General features: G+C 44.9%; 1 protein-coding gene across 7 annotated transcripts in view; it reads left to right on the forward strand.

The window, feature by feature from the left end:
• Positions 1–19,286, forward strand: part of MYOCD (myocardin) — a 95,891-nt gene that overhangs the window by 37,477 nt on the left and 39,128 nt on the right. For all 7 annotated transcript variants that reach the window (XM_043903881.1, XM_043903882.1, XM_043903879.1 and 4 more), the window contains 3 exons: positions 3,101–3,156; positions 4,789–4,864; positions 6,864–7,025. In XM_043903881.1, the coding sequence (XP_043759816.1) occupies positions 3,101–3,156; positions 4,789–4,864; positions 6,864–7,025 (294 nt within the window). The remainder of the gene's footprint in view (positions 1–3,100; positions 3,157–4,788; positions 4,865–6,863; positions 7,026–19,286) is intronic.

The following is a 19,286-nucleotide window of genomic DNA, read 5'->3' on the forward strand; positions in this document are numbered from 1 at the left end:
AGCCCGAGGGGAGAAGGCAGGCCCCGCCTCCGCCATCAGAACTGCCACCAGCCCCAGGCTCCTCTCCCTAACAGATTGTCAACGGCCCTCCAGCCTGTTTTCTCTTTTTTCCGGGTCCCTGTTGGAGGCAGGAGGTTAGAAGCAGGGGACCACCACAGGAGGTCTGTTCTTATCTTGGGATCTTTTCCTGAGTTCTAAGTAAGCAAATGTTTATACACACAGCTGACCCAAATTAGCCGGAGCTGCGCAGACAGAAATAGGAATAGCCCGTGACTAAACTCCTCATCGAAAACATGAATTCCCCTGTGAGAAGCGATTCATCTTCCTCCCAGGGGATGAGTGAGACGTGTGGCTGACTGAATTTACAACCGTATTTTAATTTGGAATCACACTGACTTATTTTTTTTTTAATTTAGCAATCCAAATTCCTTTTTCAATCCTAAATGTCAACGTCCCTTAAATACAGAATGTTGCCATTTGATACTCCCAGGGCTGTCGGCAGAGGAGTTCCTTCGTGGATTTTCCAAAACGTCAATGTGGTACACGGGGATGCAGTTTCACTTTTCTTGGCCCTTGGGGGGAGGGACTGAAACCCTCTTTTCTCTGGAATCCCAGGAAAGATACATGTCAATCACAGAGGCCATGGCAGGCCAATCCAGTGCCCCATGTAACATCCTTTGAGTCCTGGAAAGAAGAGCGTGGGGTACAACCCAGTGTGTGAATCTTCTCAGCTTCCTTCCCAAGTCCTTGCTGAATGGTCATAGCCTCTCCCACTTTGTGGCAGAAGGTTCCAGAAGACCACTGTGCACCTGGCATCAGAGAACTGGACTGTTTAGTCATTTCACAGGGGAATTGTTACCACCAAAGAGTGATGAATTGTAATTCTGCAGGCTAAGATACAGGAAATGAAGCATTTCATGGAAGAGTTAATAAGCTCCACTAATAAGAATCAAAAGCCTCAGAGATAAGAGAAGCAGATAAATTCCCCCTAAACCCTCAGCTCAGTTAAAACCAATTGAGTTTGGAATGTAAAAGCCATCTCAAGATAGATTCAGGCTGTCCCCTTAGGGTTGCTTCTTAAGGAAAAAGTTGTGTCACTCTTTTTAACGACTTAGTAAGGAAGGCCACACTAAAATCAACTTCTTTTCTGGATTATGGAAGGGATTAAGCCACATCAGTATATAATACCTAGGTGACCACCAGACTGTTGGACAGAGGTGAAGACCTATGGGTTCAGATGGTACAGGCTCACCAGGACCCAGTGGCCCTCAAGCAAATTTGTAGGATCTGGTTGCCTGAGGAAACAGGAGATGGTTTCAGAACTCCATCAGTGTAAATTGCAGCTGTGATCAAAGGCAAGTCAAGACAAGCCTCCTGACTCAGGATGGGGGTCAGAGCCAAGTCAGGGAAAATGTATGAGCAATGCAACAGACCCGCACATTTTTCCAGAGCCACTGAGTCAGGGGACAGGGGAGGGGAAAGAGGCCACTGAAAAGGGCAGAGTTGGCAGAGAGGTTCCTTTTAAGAGTGAAAAGCAGCAAAGAGAAACTGGAGGTGTTAGATCGATGGGAGATGTGGTGGTCAGGCAACAATTGATTTTTTTCCTCCTATCAAAAGGAAGCCCCTTAGTCTCTGGTCAAATTGAGGAGAAAAGGACTTGTCCAGTCTCCTTGGCACAGGGCAGCCAGCTGGGACCAGTCTGCCTGTTCCTTTGGTCAACTCTGCGGTCGTTTGGGTGAGATAGGAAAGTCTGGAGAGAGATGCCTCAGTAGCTCCCCAAGCTCCCCAAGCTCCCCAAGCAATATCCAAGGATAATGGGCTTGACCAGCTGCCGGCACCAGAGTGGAGTCTCCCTTCTCTCCAACAAGCCCGTCCAGGAGCTGGGCTCACATGCGGCATGGTTTTGAGGCTGAATGAGACACACACATTCACACGCATGCACATGCTCACACATTCACACACACAGCCCCAAGTGCCCATCTGGTTAGATACCCAATTTTTTTTTTTTATACCAGCCAAAGTTTGGAAGACTGTTTCCTTGCCTGCAGCTTGGAAGTTGACATCTGTTGAAGTCATATTAGAATTCTGGATCACGTGATCCACTCACTTGTCCAGACCTCCAGTCCAGGAGAATATTCGGTACAATTCTGCAACCACTGATCAACCTCATCACTTCTGATGAAAAGTTACCATTTATGGCTCTGGGTTGTGGTTGTTCCAGGGGATCAGGAAAGGCAATGAAAAGGCAGATTTTTGCAAAAGCAAAGTCAAAAATTCATCACCGTGAGGCATTGCTGGGAGCTGGGAGGAAGAGGAGCAGTAGGGTCGTGGAGAGAAGGGAGGCTGGCATCCGGTCCAGGTTGTTTCTGGCTGCTGTGGACTGTGATGGACCAGTGTCCGTGTCTACTGGTTGTCAGTGTTTTGAGCATCACAGCTGAAGAGAAGTTAGATGGTCAGAGGACCTAGGCTCCTAGCCCTACCAGTGTGGCCCTGGGCGAGTTAATCCCATTCCAGGGGCCTTAAGTTTCCCCTTTATTTCACCATCTCCAAGGTCCCTTCCAGCCCTCAAAGTCTCATTCTGTGCTTCTCTCTCAACACCCTTTGGTTGCATGTTCTTGCCCGACCAGCCACCTACCTGACCCAAAAGGACAAATTGCCTCCCACAACATGGATCACAGCCCTTCCACTGACCTTGACCTCCACCCAGACTTCTGTGCTCAAGGGCAGGGCAAAGCCAAAGAGAGTGGTGGTCACCCCAGTCTCCCCATCTCCCTAAAACTAGAGCATCACCTGTCCCCACCCCCAGGCCAGCCCCTCTTGGGAATCTTGGAATGCCTTGTCTCTGCCACTCCTCTTCCTATCGCGTATTCTGCCCGCGCTGCTCCTCCTGTTTGAGGCTGACGTCCACCTTTCTCTGTGCCCTCCGGCATCGGGGAAGTGGGTGACCTCCAGGCCTTTCCTTTTCAACTGCTTGTGGCCTGAAGAAGGCGATCACCTCCCCCCTGCCCCCGTGCACAGCTCAGCAAGCACATCGGTAAACACTGCCACGCTGCTCCAGGCCCCAAGGCCCCCTGCTCACATCTGTATCTTTCTGTTTCAGCCCTGAAAAGCCCACCTGAATTCCATGAACAAAGAAAACATTTGGATAGTGACAAGGTAAATTTCTGCAAACCTCCCATCTTTCTGATATTAGACTCTAGGCTATAGATCTCCAGGGGCTAAGTTTGGGCAAACTTCTCCTACAGTTGGCTGGTCCCCTCCCCCCACGCTGTGTGGAATCTTCCTCCTAGGCTCTGAAAACTGTGGAAATAGGATCAGTGATGTTGGCTTTGAAACTGCTATTGGTGAGCTTTTAAAAAAACAGATGTCCCCAGTCTTTCTGATGTCGATCAGGGCATCCCTACAAGGAGTTTTTTCAGAGAGACATGAAATGAGGTAGGTAAGGTAGGTTGGCAAGGTGGCCTCTCTTTCATGACAGGCATTTCTCAGCAACGATCAGATGATTTTAAATCCAATTCAGTGGTAGGGTAAGGCCTACGGATACAGGGCTTATTAGAGGCTATTTAAAGGTGAAAGGGTTTCCCTGGTGGCTCAGTGGTAAAGAATCCGCCTGCCAGTGCAGAAGATGCGAGCTCAATCCCTGGGTTGGGAAGATCCCCCGGAGAAGGAAATGGCAACCCATTCCAGTATTCTTGCCTGGAGAATCCCATGGTCAGCGGAGCCTGGTGGGCTACAGTCCGTGGGGTCAAATAAGTTGGACACGACTGAGTGACTAAACAACAGTGGAAGGCTAAAAGAATTCTGTTTATTTCTCTTTCTTTTAGCATTTGAAGGGGGGAAATTAGCATGTATTCTATACCTTCAGAGCAGGTCTCTGCAACTTGAATTTATTGATACTGTAAGTGCTAATTAGGGAGCACCAGCAGTGCCCCTAGAAGGAAGGCCAGCAGGTGTCCTCCTGGGAGGTCACTGCTAGAGAGTCCTAGGCTGGCAGCTAGTGAGGGGGTGGGAGGCGGGGAAGAGGGGCAGAGCGCCAGGATTCCCTAGAGCTGCTCGTGGGAGGCTGTGCTTCCTGCTGCCTGGAGAATAACTGCCTTTCATCAGAACTGGAGTGAGCCCCAGACCCCCCTTTGGGGGGCCAATTAAGAGATTCAATACAGTGAGATCAGAACCCAGAAATGAGGGCCCTGAAGTCCAGTTACGGCTCTGCCACAGCCAACTCCATCTCTGCAGACAACTCCATCATCAAGAAAACTTTAAGACTCAATAAATACTACGTCTGTAAGTGTCCTTGCAGCTTCAATATGGGTCTCAATCTGCAGGATTCCTGTTTTCACATCCTAAGACAAAACTCAAGGGAAAAACAGGAGGAGGGCATGTGTTGTCATGTTACACTGGATGGCGTGAGGTTACATTTCATCTCTGACTCTAGTTAATTCGTGATTCCTTTACAAAATAAGGTTGGCTATAATATAAGCAGCATGATGATATCAGTTGTATTAATATTTTATGAATAGGTACTTGTCTGCTCTTTAATTTTGGAGCGCTGAGGTGGACCAAAGCTTTTGACATCTTTGTCTTATTTCTCCATCCTGAAATTACTAGAGAGGTTTAACTAGATGAGTCCTCCTTCATCAAAATGTAGAACAGGGATATTCGCATGTTTCATTTGTAAGAAGGTAATGCTTTTTCCTTTTGAGAGAAAGGGGGTTTCTTTCGAAGTTAAAATTAGACCATTTGGCTGTATGATACTGAGAGTGGAATTAATTCGATGCTTGTGTCTGACAGGCTGAAGACACCCTGAAGCGCAAGGCAAGAAGCAGGTCTGACCGTGCGGCCGTGGTGAAAATGCACATACTCCAAGGTAGGGTCGCCCGGAATTGCTAATCCAGTGCCCGTCAGGGAGACGGGAATGCGGGCCATCGTTCAAGGTTCTTTGTCTCTGCACTGTGGCCGAGTCCGCTTAGAAAGGAGCCACTTCCATTCCGAAGTGGGTTTTGAGCGGTCATCTCGTCATTCAAGGTCATGTAGATAGTCAACTCGAGAAGCCACACAGTGGCCCAGAAGATACCACACTTGGGGTCCGATCTGAGCTGCACTGCTGCTCAGCTTTCTGTGAGCACGTAGGGAATATCGAACGTGTATCAACTTCCTTTAAAATGTCCATCCTTCATACTAGTAATAAACGTTTAGTTTCAGAAGAGTTTCCCTGGTGGCTCAGCAGTAAAGAATCTGCCTGCAAAGCAGGAGTCTCGGGTTCGATCCCTGGGCTGGGAAGATCCCCTGGAGGAGGGCATGGCAACCCACTCCAGTATTCTTGCCTGGAGAATCCCATGGACAGGGGAGCCTGGTGGGCTACAGTCCATGGGGTCACAAGAGTCAGACATGACTGAGGCAACTGTGCATGCAAGGCTTACAAAATGATGTTTACTGAGGAGACCAGAAAACAAAACGATATTCACAGTAGAATTCAGGAAAGCAAAGTATATACATAAATTGTATTTATAGTCAGATTCTATGATGAAAAGATAAAGACCTAACAATAAATACTGTGTAAATAATCAAGAAATATACCCAATTATTAAAAACAGTAGATTCTAAGTGGGGGAGGTTTCCCAATGCTTTCATTTCTTTTGCATAAATTTTTTTAGTATTTTCTACACTTACAGCCATATATATGTATAGTTCAGTTCAGTTCAAAAAAGGAATGTTATCTGTTGCATCATTAGCATCTTGAATTAAAATATCAGGCTATGAACCCCGAGAATCAGATGCAACTGAGCACACACACACATTAATAGAACAGTGGTACTATGAGGTCTGGAAAGATCTCACCTTCTAAATTTTCAGAGTTGAGCAGAAAGCAGCAAAGTCTCATGGAACCCTAACTTCTGGTTCTGCCTTATTGCAACAACTGGCTTTTAAGACTCTTTTCCATGTTCTTGCACAGAAATAAGTCAGGGCCTTGCCCAGAGAGGAATAAAGAGTGATTTAGAGTTTGTCAGTGATCTTTCAACCCTGCCAGTGATGAGAAACTGAGCTGCCTATTGGATATATTCATTTTTTTAAATCCCTGTTTAATTAAATAACCATTTCCCTCCAAAATTGTTTCTTTTACAACCAGGTCAGGACATTTGAATCAGTTAGTATCACAACCTCAACAGGTCTGAAACCCTTAAGAAGTCATGCTATCACAATTATTACAAATGTGTGACTCTTCTGCAACCCCATGGACTGTAGCCCGCCAGGCTTCTCTATCCATGAGATTTCCCAGGCAAGAATACTGGAATGGGTTGCCCTTGCCTTCTCCAGGGGCTCTTCCCGACCCAGGGATCAAGCCTGCGTCTCCTGCAGCTCCTATATTGTGGGCAGATTTTTTTACTGCTGAGCCACTAGGGAAGCCCCAATTATAACAATAGATAATATTTACTGCCAGCTCATCATGGGCCAGGTAGTACCCAGGCCTCCTGCATTTCAGGCGGATTCTTTACCAGCTGAGCCACCAGGGAAGCGCATACAGATTGGATGGGCATGCAAATGCTGTCATTTAAAGTCAGCAAACGAGGCAGGCCCTATGGACTGTTTGCTTACAGAATCAACAAATTGCACATTTCCCCCCCAAAATCCTCACAAAGCCAGTTTCTCTAACACTTCTATGCTCTTCAATTTGCCTTTATTTGGAAGTGTCTGGTCCTTGCTGCTAATTCATGTGAAATGAGGATGATTGCATCGAAAAATTATTAGGATGGTGGCGTACAATGTGTCAGAGTGTTTGGGTTACAGAAGCAAGAAACAGAATAAAAATAAAACCACAAAAATGACATCAAATTCTAGAGCCAATCGTCTTGATTTTAACCCCTCAGCCTCCACTGCAGAGAGATCAGTTCCGACTGCCCAGATGAAGCTGAAAAGAGCCCGTCTCGCAGATGACCTCAACGAAAAGATTGCTCTCCGGCCGGGGCCGCTGGAGCTGGTGGAGAAGAACATACTCCCTGTGGCCTCCGCTGTGAAAGAGGCCATTAAAGGTAATTAGCACCCACGGCAGGCTTCCTCGCACTGGGATCTGAAGGCAGCCACTGCTCTGAAGTGCTGGGGTCCTGGGGGTGAAGGCGGCTCACTAAACAAGAGTCTATCCAGGGGTAACTGTTCCAGAATGTTCCCAGAAATCCCAGGAACGAGGGAGAAATTCCCAGCCATCCCCCTCCAATGTCAGGTTGACATAGACCAGGGTGGTTCTGGTCAAGCAGATCAGAACGTCTCCCCCGTGGGGATCCATCACTCTGGAGTCATGGTGCGCCTTGGGTCCCTCTTTTAAAGGGGTGGAGACTGGCAGAACAGAAAGAGCCCTGGACCTGAGTGGGAAGAACTGGGCGCTAAGCCCAGTTTGGGCTCTGTGGGCTGAAAAGTGTTAGTTACGCAGTTGTGTCTGACTCTTTGCTTCCCCATGGACTATAGCCCGCCAGGCTCCTCTGTCCAGGGAATTCTCCAGACAAGAATACTGGAGTGGATAGCCATTCCCTTCTCCAGGGGATCTTCCCAACCCACGGATCAAACCCAGGTCTCCTACATTGCAAGCAGATTCTTTACTGTCTGAGCTACCAGGGAAGCCCCCCCCCCCAAAAAAAAAAATATATATATATTTATTTAAAATATACATTTAAATATATATATTTAAAAAGCTGATCCTCTGTCACGAATATTATACATCCTTTTATCAACATGTCCTATACCTTTTTTGTTTGTTTTGTTTCTGTCCTTTGTCTTTTGATTTTCTATGTAGTATATTTTACCTGTAGCAGTTTTTAATTTCTGTATAGTTCAATCTCTTAATCTTTTTCTTTGGGTTCTGAATGTTATTGCTTACTGAAAACACTTCTTACCTCAAGAATAGAGTTATTCACCTATTCTGTTTTCTAACATGTTTATACTTCATTTTTATATTTCAGTCTTTATGCTAAAATATAAAAGTACTTATACTTTTATATATGAGAGTGCATGGTTTAAGAGACAAGGTCTCGTTTTCTTTTTTCCACAATTTTAGCGGTTTATTTTATGATACATCTTGATCTCTGTCTTCACAAGGCTGTTTTACATTGGCCTGATTTTTCTCATGTTTCTTGGCTACTCTTAGAAGTTTCTGGTTGGTGAAATTTAGGATCAGTTTCTTATATGCCAACTTCAATCCTGTGAGAATGTTGTTCAGGATTGCAGTGAATTTATAGGCTAAGTTATGGTGAATTCATATGTTTAAATTATATGAATTCTTCTGAGGCAAAAAGATAGTATCTCTTTTCACCTTCACAAGCCTTTTTTAAAAAATTTCCCCTGGTAAGGTTTTCAAAAATAAATTTGTATCATTTATTGCTTGCCTCTGGGAAACCTATTAATTTTGCACATTTATTTTGTAACTTGAAGAGTTGCTTCAAAGATTTTCTTAATAGTTCCAGTAGTTTCTCATTGTATCTTAAATTGTTTGGATATATAATCACATCATCTGCAAATAATGAAGATGTGCTTTCTGCTTTGTTCCTCCTTTCTGTCTGGAAGTGCTGGCTAGTAGTTGAAAAGAAACATCATAAATTGCAAAATATCATTTTAAGTTACATGCAGTATATGCATAGCACAAATTATATATAATTTTTTATATTTTATTTATAAATTACTTATTTGTATTTATAAATGATATATAAATGATAACAATAGAGTGTATTATACAAGTCAAATATATATTTTATTATACATAAAATATACAGGTATGTATCTAACCTATAAAATTATATGTATGAATTTTATAAAGCACATGTAATTTATATAACTTTACATTATGCAGTTTTATTATATAATTTAATAATTATTGATATATTACATAGTAGAAAATTATTATTATTGCTACATTGCCAGTGCTTCAAAAATAGTATTATAATGTTATATATTGTATTGGCCAAAAAGTTAGTCCAGTTTTATTTGTGATGTTGATGATAACACTTTTATTTGACTCAGTCTTCCTTGGGAATTTCTCTAGTCATTCACCTCTAAATATGATACTGACTTTTGCCATAAACAGATATTCTAAGGAAGTGTTTGTTCTAGTCCATTATTAAGAGTAGCTTTTAAGATGGATGCTTAGTTTTTAAAATGCTTTCCACATTCATGAAAAGATGACCATTTGAGTTTCTTTCTCTCTTCTAGGAATGTGGTACTACTGTCTTTCTTAATCATCCTTGTATTTCTGGAAATAAATCCTACACGGATATTTTTCCCCTAGAAATTGCTAGAATTTTATTTGTGAATTTTACATCTCTTTGGTTATTAGTTGGGATAACAGAAGCTGCTAACCAAACCACAAAATTTCAGCTGCTTAACAATAGACATTTATTTCTTATTTATAAATGGTCCAGAGAGGGTTTTCTTCTATGGCAAGCCTTTCAGGCACACAGACTCTTTTGGTCTTGCTACTCCATCATCCCCTAGCACAGAGGCGGCAAACTTAAAGAGCTAGATAGTAAGCAAGCTCTCCAAGCTGTCACAACGACTCAGCTCAGCCATCATAGTGGATGAGGAGCCGCAGGCAATACATAAACAAGTGGGCATGGCTGTGTTCCAATAAAGCTTTATTTACAAACAGACAGCAGGCTCACCAGCTATAAATTTGCAAACCTGTGCCCTGCAGCCTTATCATCCTCCAAATCTCACCAGAGAAGAGAAAAGAAAGGAACAGCAGTTTCACAGAAACATCTCTATACTATGGAAGGGGGAGGGGGATGTAAATTTTGATGAATAGCTTTTGATCAAGAACCTGAACAAGAGTCATGCTGTGGGCACAGAAAAAAATAGCATCTGAGAGGCACTTGATATGCATTGTTTAATACTGGTAGAGTGTGTCAGTGTGGACAAAAGGAAGAGTCGCAGATGACCAACCTTGGTTTCCCTGTTGGTCAGCTGGTTAAATGGCAGCCATGTATCATGGGAACTGTGAGCAGAGGAGCAGACCAGGGGAGAGATGATGAATTCCTGTTTCATGTTGGAGCTGAGAGATCCACAGGAACTCGAGGGGCAGGGGTCCAGTAAGCAGGGGTTTCTACCAAACTAGACTGCAGAAGAAAGTCTTGGCCTAGAGCTAAAGACTTAGAAGACTATGGGAATTTAAACTGATGGACTTGCTAAGAGATCCCTTTCATGTATTCATTTCTTCATTTAATGATTATGGAGCATCTTCTGTGTGTCAGGCACTATTCCAAGTGTTTGCAATATATTAATGAACAAAACCTACAAAAATGTCTGCTCTAGCAGAGCTTATATTCTAGCACAGGAGACATAGATGATCAGCAAAACCTGTGAATAATTATATATCCTAATAAAAAGTGATAAATGGTGTGAAAATAGAAGTTGTGCAGGGTACAGAGTGCCCAGTAGAGGGTGGTTGGGTGGATGGAAGGAAGTATAAAAAGTGAAGAAAACAATGTATAAACAGAGGTAGTAAGGATCTGTGAAGAATAAAGAGAAGGAAAAGCTAGAGAAAAAGGTGGTGGAGGTTGACCTCACCCAGGGAACCCCCATGCGTCAGCCTGTTCATCAGCAATCTTTCAACGTGCATGAATTTCTACCAGCAAGGCAATGGCATCTTCAGTTCAGTCTCTCAGTCATGTCCAACTCTTTGCAACCCCATGGACTGCAGCACACCAGGCTTCCCTGTCCATCACCAACTCCCAGAGCTTACTCAAATTCTTGTCCATCACGTCAGTGATGCCATCGAACCAGCTCATCCTCTGTCATCCCCTTCTCCTCCCGCCTTCAATCTTTCCCAGCATCAGGGTCTTTTCAAATGAGTGGCATCTTATGACATGTCATCTATCTTATGACATGTCATAGGGACAGAGGAAGCTTCCCAGAGACCAGCTGTAGAAATAGCCCTCTGAGTAACCCTTCCAATGGCAACTGGTGGTCCCCACCCATCTCCTGGCTGTCACTTCTCTGGATCTCATCCTCCACCCTCAGCAAAGCAGCGACTCAGGGTATTGTTCTCCTGGCCTCTGTGTATTTTCCCTCCTTGGACCACGCGCCTTTCCAGATGTGTTTACATTTTCCAGCTCCCTCCACAGCTGTGCGTCTGTGTTTCTGCCAATCCCAGAGCGAAACGCTCACTGTCTTCCTCCCCGCCCCCCGACCCAGGTTTTATTCAAGACCAACTTTTCTTCAACACGAAGATGAAATAAACTAGAACACCTCGCAAGGAGGCTGTTGACAGAGAACCAGCCCCCACTGTGGGGTTTTTCTTCTCCTTGGCAGCTGTCCCCACCCTTGCCCTCAGCTGAGTGTCTGTAGCAAATCTTTCCACCTACACCTTCCTCTCCTTTGGGATGCCAGCCAACCATCACTCTTCCGGCCTGCAGGTATATTTTCTGAGTCAGGTAGAAGTTTACAGATTCCAGCTGGAGGAAACTTAGGCTTGTGTGGGCTACAGTGATATGATGTGAAAGAAAAGGGGGCTTGTTTTTTATGTTCTTTTCTGTTTGTTTTGTTTTTGATGTTCTTTTTGGTTTGTTTTGTTTTTTAATTTATTTATTTTTAGTTGGAGGATAATTGCTTTACAATACTGTGTTGTTTTCTGCCATACATCAACATGAATCAGCCAAAGGTATACATATGTCCCCCGCTCCTTGAACCCTCCTCCCACCTCCCTCCCCATCCCAGCCCTCTAGGGTGTCACGGAGCACTGGCTTTGGGTTCCCTGCATCACACAGCAAATTCCCACTGGCGATCTATTTTACATATGGGAACGTGTATGTTTCCATGCTGCTCTCTCAATTCGTCCCACCCTCTCCTCCCCTCACTGTGTCCACATGTCTGTTCTCTATGTCTGCGTCTCCATTGCTGCCCTGAAGATAAGTTCATCAGTACCATCCTTCTAGATCCACTTATATGCATTAATATACAATATTTGTTTTTCTCTTTCTGACTTACTTCACTCTATATAATTGCTTCTAGGTTCATCCACCTCATTAGAACTGATTCAAATGCATTCCTTTTTTATGGCTGAGTAATATTCCATTGTATATGTGCCCCACAGTTTCTTTATCCACTCATCTGTTGATGGACATCTAGGTTGTTTCCATGTCTTAGCTATGGTAAATACCAGGCTTTCTGGCTTTACTGACACAAAAGGAGACTCAGGGCTGCCTCCTGGCTACATCTCATAGCCTGCACCTGTTTTCCTGTTTCTCCTACTTAGAAAACCACCAACAGCCTCTCTCTCTCTTAGGCCAGAACACTGAATGCAACAAGTGTGACGTGATGGAGTGATAACTTGCGAGACCTGAAGTTGTACACTGGAGTTGAGCCTGACTTTGTTCTGCTTGTATGGTCATTGTCACTTCACACTCTCAGTTTGGAGAGCTCTCCTCCAAGCTTGTTAATCCTCTCTCTGGTCATCTGAGTATCTCCTTCACTGCCAGAGCATCCCTTAGCTACCAAGGAAGCTGTTATTGTCCAGAGGCCTGGCTTCTGCTTGAGGAATGGAGAACCCCGGCTGGCTCTCCAGCTATTTAGACAATAAAAAGGTCCTGGGGTCCTGTTCCAGTGAGCAAGCTCCTCCACCCTAAAGTGTCCTCATCTTTTCCTTGGATTGAGCCAGGCTTCCCACCTGAATGCCTGAATTCATTTTTTCAGCTCCTTTAAAAAAAAAAAAAAAAAAACCTGCAATTCAGAATGAAAAGAAAGTGAAATTCAGTCAGTCAGTCATGCCTGACTCTTTGCGTCCCCATGGACTGTAGCCCTCCACGCTCCTCTGTCCATGGGATTCTCCAGGCATGAATACTGGAGTGGGTAGCCATTCCTTTCTCCAGGGGATCTTCCTGACCCAGGGATTGAACCTGGGTCTCCTATATTGCAGGTGGATTCTTTCATGATCTGAACCACCAGTGAAGGCTGATTCAGAATATACAGCCCCATTTTCAAAGATAAAGTCATTCTTTCTATCACTGTAACCTTTCAACATAGGAAGCAACATTTCTGTCCCTGGGGGATGGCCCAGAAATCATCCATTTACAAGTGTCATGTACATTTTTCTAAAAGATCCTACGATAGTCTTAGCTCACTTGTAACCCCAAGGCTAAGACTTTATAATAAAACAAAACAAAAATTCTTGTTTACTAGAAATCCAGTCATTCTTCAGACTCTCTGGAAGTCTCAACACTCTCTAATCGTTAATTTTGAAGGCAAATAGACACTAATCATGGCCCGTAAACCAGATGGCGGGGTCATTTGTTTGGCAAAACTTTCTCATGACCAGAATCTATCATTCCATAATGAGAAAGGATTTCCAAAGTGCAAATGATCCTTGGGGGAAAGAAACATGTGATAAATACTTTTCTGAGGAAGATTCTAGGAAAGGTGGTGGGAAAAGAGAACCAGGAAGCTGGTAGCTTTGGGGGTCTGGGAGGTCAGGGAGGAAAGTTAGGTTGTTCTAAGATGATGCTAATGTATCTTTACCCACCTAACAATCTTCTTTGTCCCTGGAGAATTGGTTTCAATAGTTGATACAGGACAAGTGTTGATGCAGCTTATCTGTTTTTCCCAACTCCCGTAGTCCTTAGCATCAGGGTCTGTCTAGAGACTTAAAGTGAATTTCTCTTTTTTTTCTTTTTAAACTTTTTATTTTGTGTTGGAATATAGCCAGTTAACAATGTTGTCATAGGTTCAGGTAGACAGCAAAGGGATTCGGCCATACACATACATATAATGAATATGTATACTGTAATTTGTATGTACGTAAAGAGTCAGACGCAACTGACTGACTAAGCATATGGCACAGCACATAGAAAGGAAGGTGTTGGTCGCTCGGCTATGTCCTAGTCTTTGCAACCCCATGCATTGTAGCCTGCCAGGGTCCTCTCTCCATGGGTTTTCCTAGGCAAGAATCTTCCTGACTCAGGGATGGAACCTGAGTCTCCCACATTGCAGGCAGATTCTTGACCATCTGAGTCACAGGGAAGTCCCTGGGTTGGGAAGATTCCCTGGAGAAGGGCATGGAAACCCACTCCAGTATTCTTGCCTGAAGAATCCCATGGATAGAGGAGCCTGGTGGACTACAGCCCATGGGGTCACAAAGAGTCGGACACAGCTGAGCCACTAACACTTTCACTTTCATGTATATACATTTTCATGTATATATATTCTCCCCCAATAAAGTCAGTTTCTAAAGTGCCAGGAATTTGAGGTAAAAGAATGCTTGTTCCTCCAAAGTCCCATGTCCACCTAATTCTCTTCCTGAAGCCATCTGATCCCCTTCAAGAGCTGTGGGCTCCACAGTCTTTGTTGGACAGTTCAGTCAGTCTCCTCCAGACTGTAGTATCCTCAGTGTATAGGAAACTCTTTAGGCGGGAGCTGCATTTAAAACTAGCTACTGGCACCCGATGACCTCCTCCCTCAGGAAGTGGATTTGTCTTCCACCTCTTCCAGGAGGATGTTAGGAGAAGGTCTGACCGAGAATTAAAATAGCCGTCATGGTGCACCGCTCAGGCTTGCATACAGATAAGCGAGTGAGGTTCGTTCTCACGTTCCACCCCCTGCATTCCAGCCCCTGGTGTGGATCCAGAGGAAAGGTAACCAGGGCCCTGACTATCTTACTGTAATCTCGGAATTTTAAATGTTTACACAGAGGAAAGTCCAACTGACTCATTCATCTAATCACTTCCGAGAGAGAGAGAGAGAGAGAGAGAGAGAGAGGGGGTGGGGGGGGGGGTGCGCCAAGGGGCCAGACTGAGATCCCCAAGAGGCCAGGCCCGGAGACAACCCTGTGGGCATAGCTGGGGGGTGATGTCAGGACTTCCCGAAGCGGGTCCTTGTCATCACACAGCCCGACATGTCTCCAGGGACAATAGCCAGCGCCCTACACTCCAGCAGCTCCCAGCGAGCCCCAGGAGATTGGAGCAGGGGCCCTGGGTCACAACACGGAGCCATGTCCCTGCAGCAGCCAGATAAGGTGACCTCTGTCCCTCTTCACGGAGCCTGGCCTGAACCAGGCAGGAGAGGGGGGAGTGCACAGCCTTTCCTGCGATGTCCCTCATGCTCTGGGGAAGGTCTGCTTCGCTTTCCCAGAATGAACCTCTCAGTGTTCCTGGCTCCAGAGTTGTGCTGATTTTTGCACAGCTAACCACAGGATCAACTGCCTCTTGGGTGGTCTTCTTTACAATTTTTGATCATGGTAAACTTGAGACAAACAGATACTCCTACCAAAACCAATAATAACAACAACAGCTAGAAACAATTGGACGCTTGTGTGTCAGGAACCTTGTGAATAACATAAAACATATGTCAAGCTCAATGCTTTTTTTATTGTAAGAAAGCTATCTCATTGATTTTTTAAAAGACCTATTTATTAATTTGGCTGCCCTGGATATTAGTTGTTGCATGCTGGTCTTCCCAGGTGGTGCTAGTGGTAAAGAATTTGCCTGCAATGCAGGAGACATAACAGACATGTGTTCGATCTCTGGGTCAGGAAGATCCCCTGGAGGAGGGCTTGGCAAACCACTCTAGTATTCTTGCCTGGAGAATCCCATGGACAGAGGAGCCTGGTGGGCTACAACCCATGGGGTTGCAAAGAGTCAGACATGACTGAGTGACTCACAGCGTCAGAGTGAAAAGGACATGCTGTTTTAGGACCATGGCAGCGGGGCTCCACAGTCCTCCCACGCCTTCTCTGAGACGATGGCAACAAGACTGTCGTGATCCCCTGGCTCCTTTATTTTCACAGTCAGGGTGTCGCATTCATTCCTTCAGATCTCAAAAGCTCAAGTAAAAGATGTCATGAAGGATGGAGCTGTCCTTAGCCCACATGTGCAGAAAAAGGGGCACAGTTGATTCCTATGTCATCAGCATCCCCTCACCCACCAGCCCAGCAGGTCTTAACATGTTCCTGGAACAACACACATCTGACAACCTCCCTGGAGGAAAACCGATTTTGCCACCCCCTCTGCTGGGCCTCTGAGCATCCAAAGCTGGACCTGCAGTCTTAGCTCAATCTCTAGAGAACTGGGGCCAGCCTGGACCTTGTGATGACCGCCTCTACAAAACAGGGATGAGAGATTGCAGTCCTTACTCCGACTTCCTGGGCCATTCTGAAGCTAAACACAAGTTGACCGTTTCTGTTAGTGCTGCCACTGCTAAGTGGCCTGCTGATTTGAGCTACTATCTTTTATGTGTGTGGGGGGGTGGGGGGAGAGTTGTTTGTTTTTTAGTGTTTATTTATTTGGCTGTGCTGGGCCTTAGTTGCACACAGGCTGTTCAATCTTTGTTGTGGCACGAGGGATCTTTCTCGTTGTGGCATGTGAGACCTAGTTCCCTGACCAGGGATCGAGCCCAGGTGAGCATGGAGTCGTAGCCACTGGACCACGAGGGAAGTCGCACAAACTACTATTTTCATCATTTGTTATCTTTCCACTTAAAATCACTGAAGGGGAGTAGTCAGGGGGTAAGAGAAATTTTCTCTCTTTTTCCATCCCCACCCTTCTTATGATATTTCTACATGAGTTAGAACCCTTGGTCAACTTTGTGGTTTAATTAATTCACTCTCATTTGTATGAATTTCAGATGTGATACTCTTTTGTGGGGTGGGGGGCGGGGGTGGGGGACAGGGAGGCAGGGGGTGAATTCTTTGCCTCGTGAAGGGTCAGATCACACAAACAAGATCCGAAGTGGGGAGGGAATATAAGATGCTAAAGCTTGGCCATCAAGGGTCCTTTTGGGCAGAGGAGGCTGACTGCCCCCGGGGGCTGGCACAGTCAGTGCTGGGCTCTCTGAGTTGGTGTGTGCTCAGGCCCTGTGCCAAGTAAACCCCAACAAAATGCTGTAATTTCTGGGGTTCGTTCAGTCACTCAGTCGTGTCCGACTCTTTGTGACCCCATGAACTGCAGCACACCAGGCTCCCTGGTCTATCACCAACTCCCAGAGCTTGCTCAAACTCATGTCCATCAAGTCGGTGATGCCATCCAACCATCTCATCCTCTGTCATCCCCTTCTCCTCCTGCCTTCAATCTTTCCCAGCATCAGGGTCTTTTCTAATGAGTCAGTTCTTCGCATCAGGTGGCCAAAGTATTGGAGCTTCAACTTAAGCATCAGCCCTTCCAATGAATATTTAGGACTGATTTCCTTTAGGATTGACTGGTTTGATTTCCTTGCTGTCCAAGGGACTCTCAAGAGTCTTCTTCAACTGTTCAAAAGTATCGATTCTTTGGCACTCAGCCTTCTTTATGGTCCAACTCACATCTGTACATGACTACTGGAAAGACCATAGTTTTGACTAGACAGACCTTTGTTGCAAAGTAATGTCTCTGCTTTTTAATTTGCTATCTAAGTTGGTCATAGTTTTTCTTCCAAGGAGTAAGCGTCTTTTAATTTTATGGCTGCAGTCACCATCTGCAGTGATTTTGGAGCTCCCCAAAATAAAGTCTGTCCCTGTTTCCTTTGTTTCCTCATCTATTTGCCATGAAGTGATGGGACTGGATACCATGATCTTCATTTTTTGAATGTTGAGTTTTAAGCCAGTGAGGAAGGCTTAATACCCACCCAACCCCAACTCCTATGCCCAGCTGGCCCTGAATAACATGTCATCTTTTAAACAGGGACAAAGCCTTCTTTTAAAAAGATGTATGTATCTATTTACTTCCTTGGCTGTGCCGTGTCCTGTTTGTGACACATGAGATCTTCCATCTTAGTTGCAGGTCTTTTAGTTGTGGCATGTGGGATCTAGTTCCTTGACCAGGGATCAAACCCAGGGCCCCTGCATCAGGAGTGCAGAGTCTTAGCCACTGAACCACCAGGGAAGTCCCAGGACAAAGCCTTTATTTAATTCCACAAATAGAAATAGGAGTTGAAATGTCAGTGAAAGCGTGGTTTCTAAAGTAAAGAAATTAACAGGTTGAGTTACAATGGAAGCATATTCACAGAGGCTTCCGGAAGGACCTGCCTGGGAAGATCACACAATCCCCTGGAGAAAGGGAAAACAGTATAAAAATTCCTTCACATTGCGTGAAAACAACAAATTGAGCTTCTTTGCAGAGCCCAGGGTTTGCTATGAGAAAAGAAGGGAGGGGATGAGCTAACTCTGGACCCTTAAAATAGAGGGTGCGGGCAGGGGTGCAGTAGTCTGAGACCAGATGGGAGAGAAAAGTGACTCGTGACTGCAAAAAAAGAGCAGACATTTGTCAAATAACTCTCTGTTAGAAAATGAATTGGTTTCTGATGCACATATAAAAAGTACTGGCATGTATTTATTTCAGATGATACATGAACAGATGTTTTATATTCTTCTCTGCACTTTTCTATTATTTCAAATTTTTATAGATACAAATAAGGGCCCTTTGGGAAATAAAAGTTGAAAACTAAAAGTTCCTATTAAGACAGTCGAATACTGTGTAGCTGTTACCAAAAAATTGAGGCCGATCTCTGTGTGTTCACATACAAAGATCTCCAAGAAGCACTGTGGGGTTAAAAAAAAAACTAAAAAAAAAAAGCAAGTTTCAGAACAGTCTATTTCACCCAGTCCTAACTGAATGAAATGCTTTTTAAATCCGTGTGTGTCTTGCTATATGGATAGAATTAAATCCGGAAGAAGAAATAAATCATTAAGGCAAGTGGGATTATTATATACCTTGTTATGTTCATTTCATATGGTACAAATTTTTATAAGTAAAAATTACTTTTATAATCATAGAAAAGTGACATTGAGTTTTATAAGTAATCCTGGAAGCCGAGAAGCAGCAGTGCTGGTCCCCTAGCCTTTCCAGATTAGCAGGCTGCCCAGAGACTGGAGTTCTCACCGGCTCTGTGCTTGTCCGGCCTCCCTCCTGACTTGACGCTTGCGTGTCTGAGTGGGGGTCCGGGACGCATGCCAGCAGCTGTGGCGATGACAAGCCCCAAACCACGTTTGTTCCATTACTTCCAGCTTCTTTCCAATCTCACCGGTGAGAGCTCCTCTCTCTTATCTGCTCAGAGCTTGAGTCAAAAGTTCTTGTTAGTGTGATTGCAGAACCCCGGACTGGAAAACTTGCTGATAATACGTAAATTCCTTTCCAAGAGCTGTGCCTGCAAGCAGGTCAGGAGGGCTCTGTGGCCTCGGCACATTTTGTACTCTGCGCTTGGATAATAAGAGAGGAGATCTGGCAACTCAGAAATGGGAGGGACATTCAAGGATGTCACCACAGTCCCATCTGGTCTGGTAACCCCACTTCCCAAGCCCAGGCCTGGGTTCCCCTCCCGACACCACACAGGCTGCTGGGGAAGAATCTGAA

Source organism: Cervus elaphus, chromosome 5 (assembly GCF_910594005.1).
Source record: "Cervus elaphus chromosome 5, mCerEla1.1, whole genome shotgun sequence".
In the NCBI taxonomy this organism is placed as follows: domain Eukaryota; kingdom Metazoa; phylum Chordata; class Mammalia; order Artiodactyla; family Cervidae; genus Cervus; species Cervus elaphus.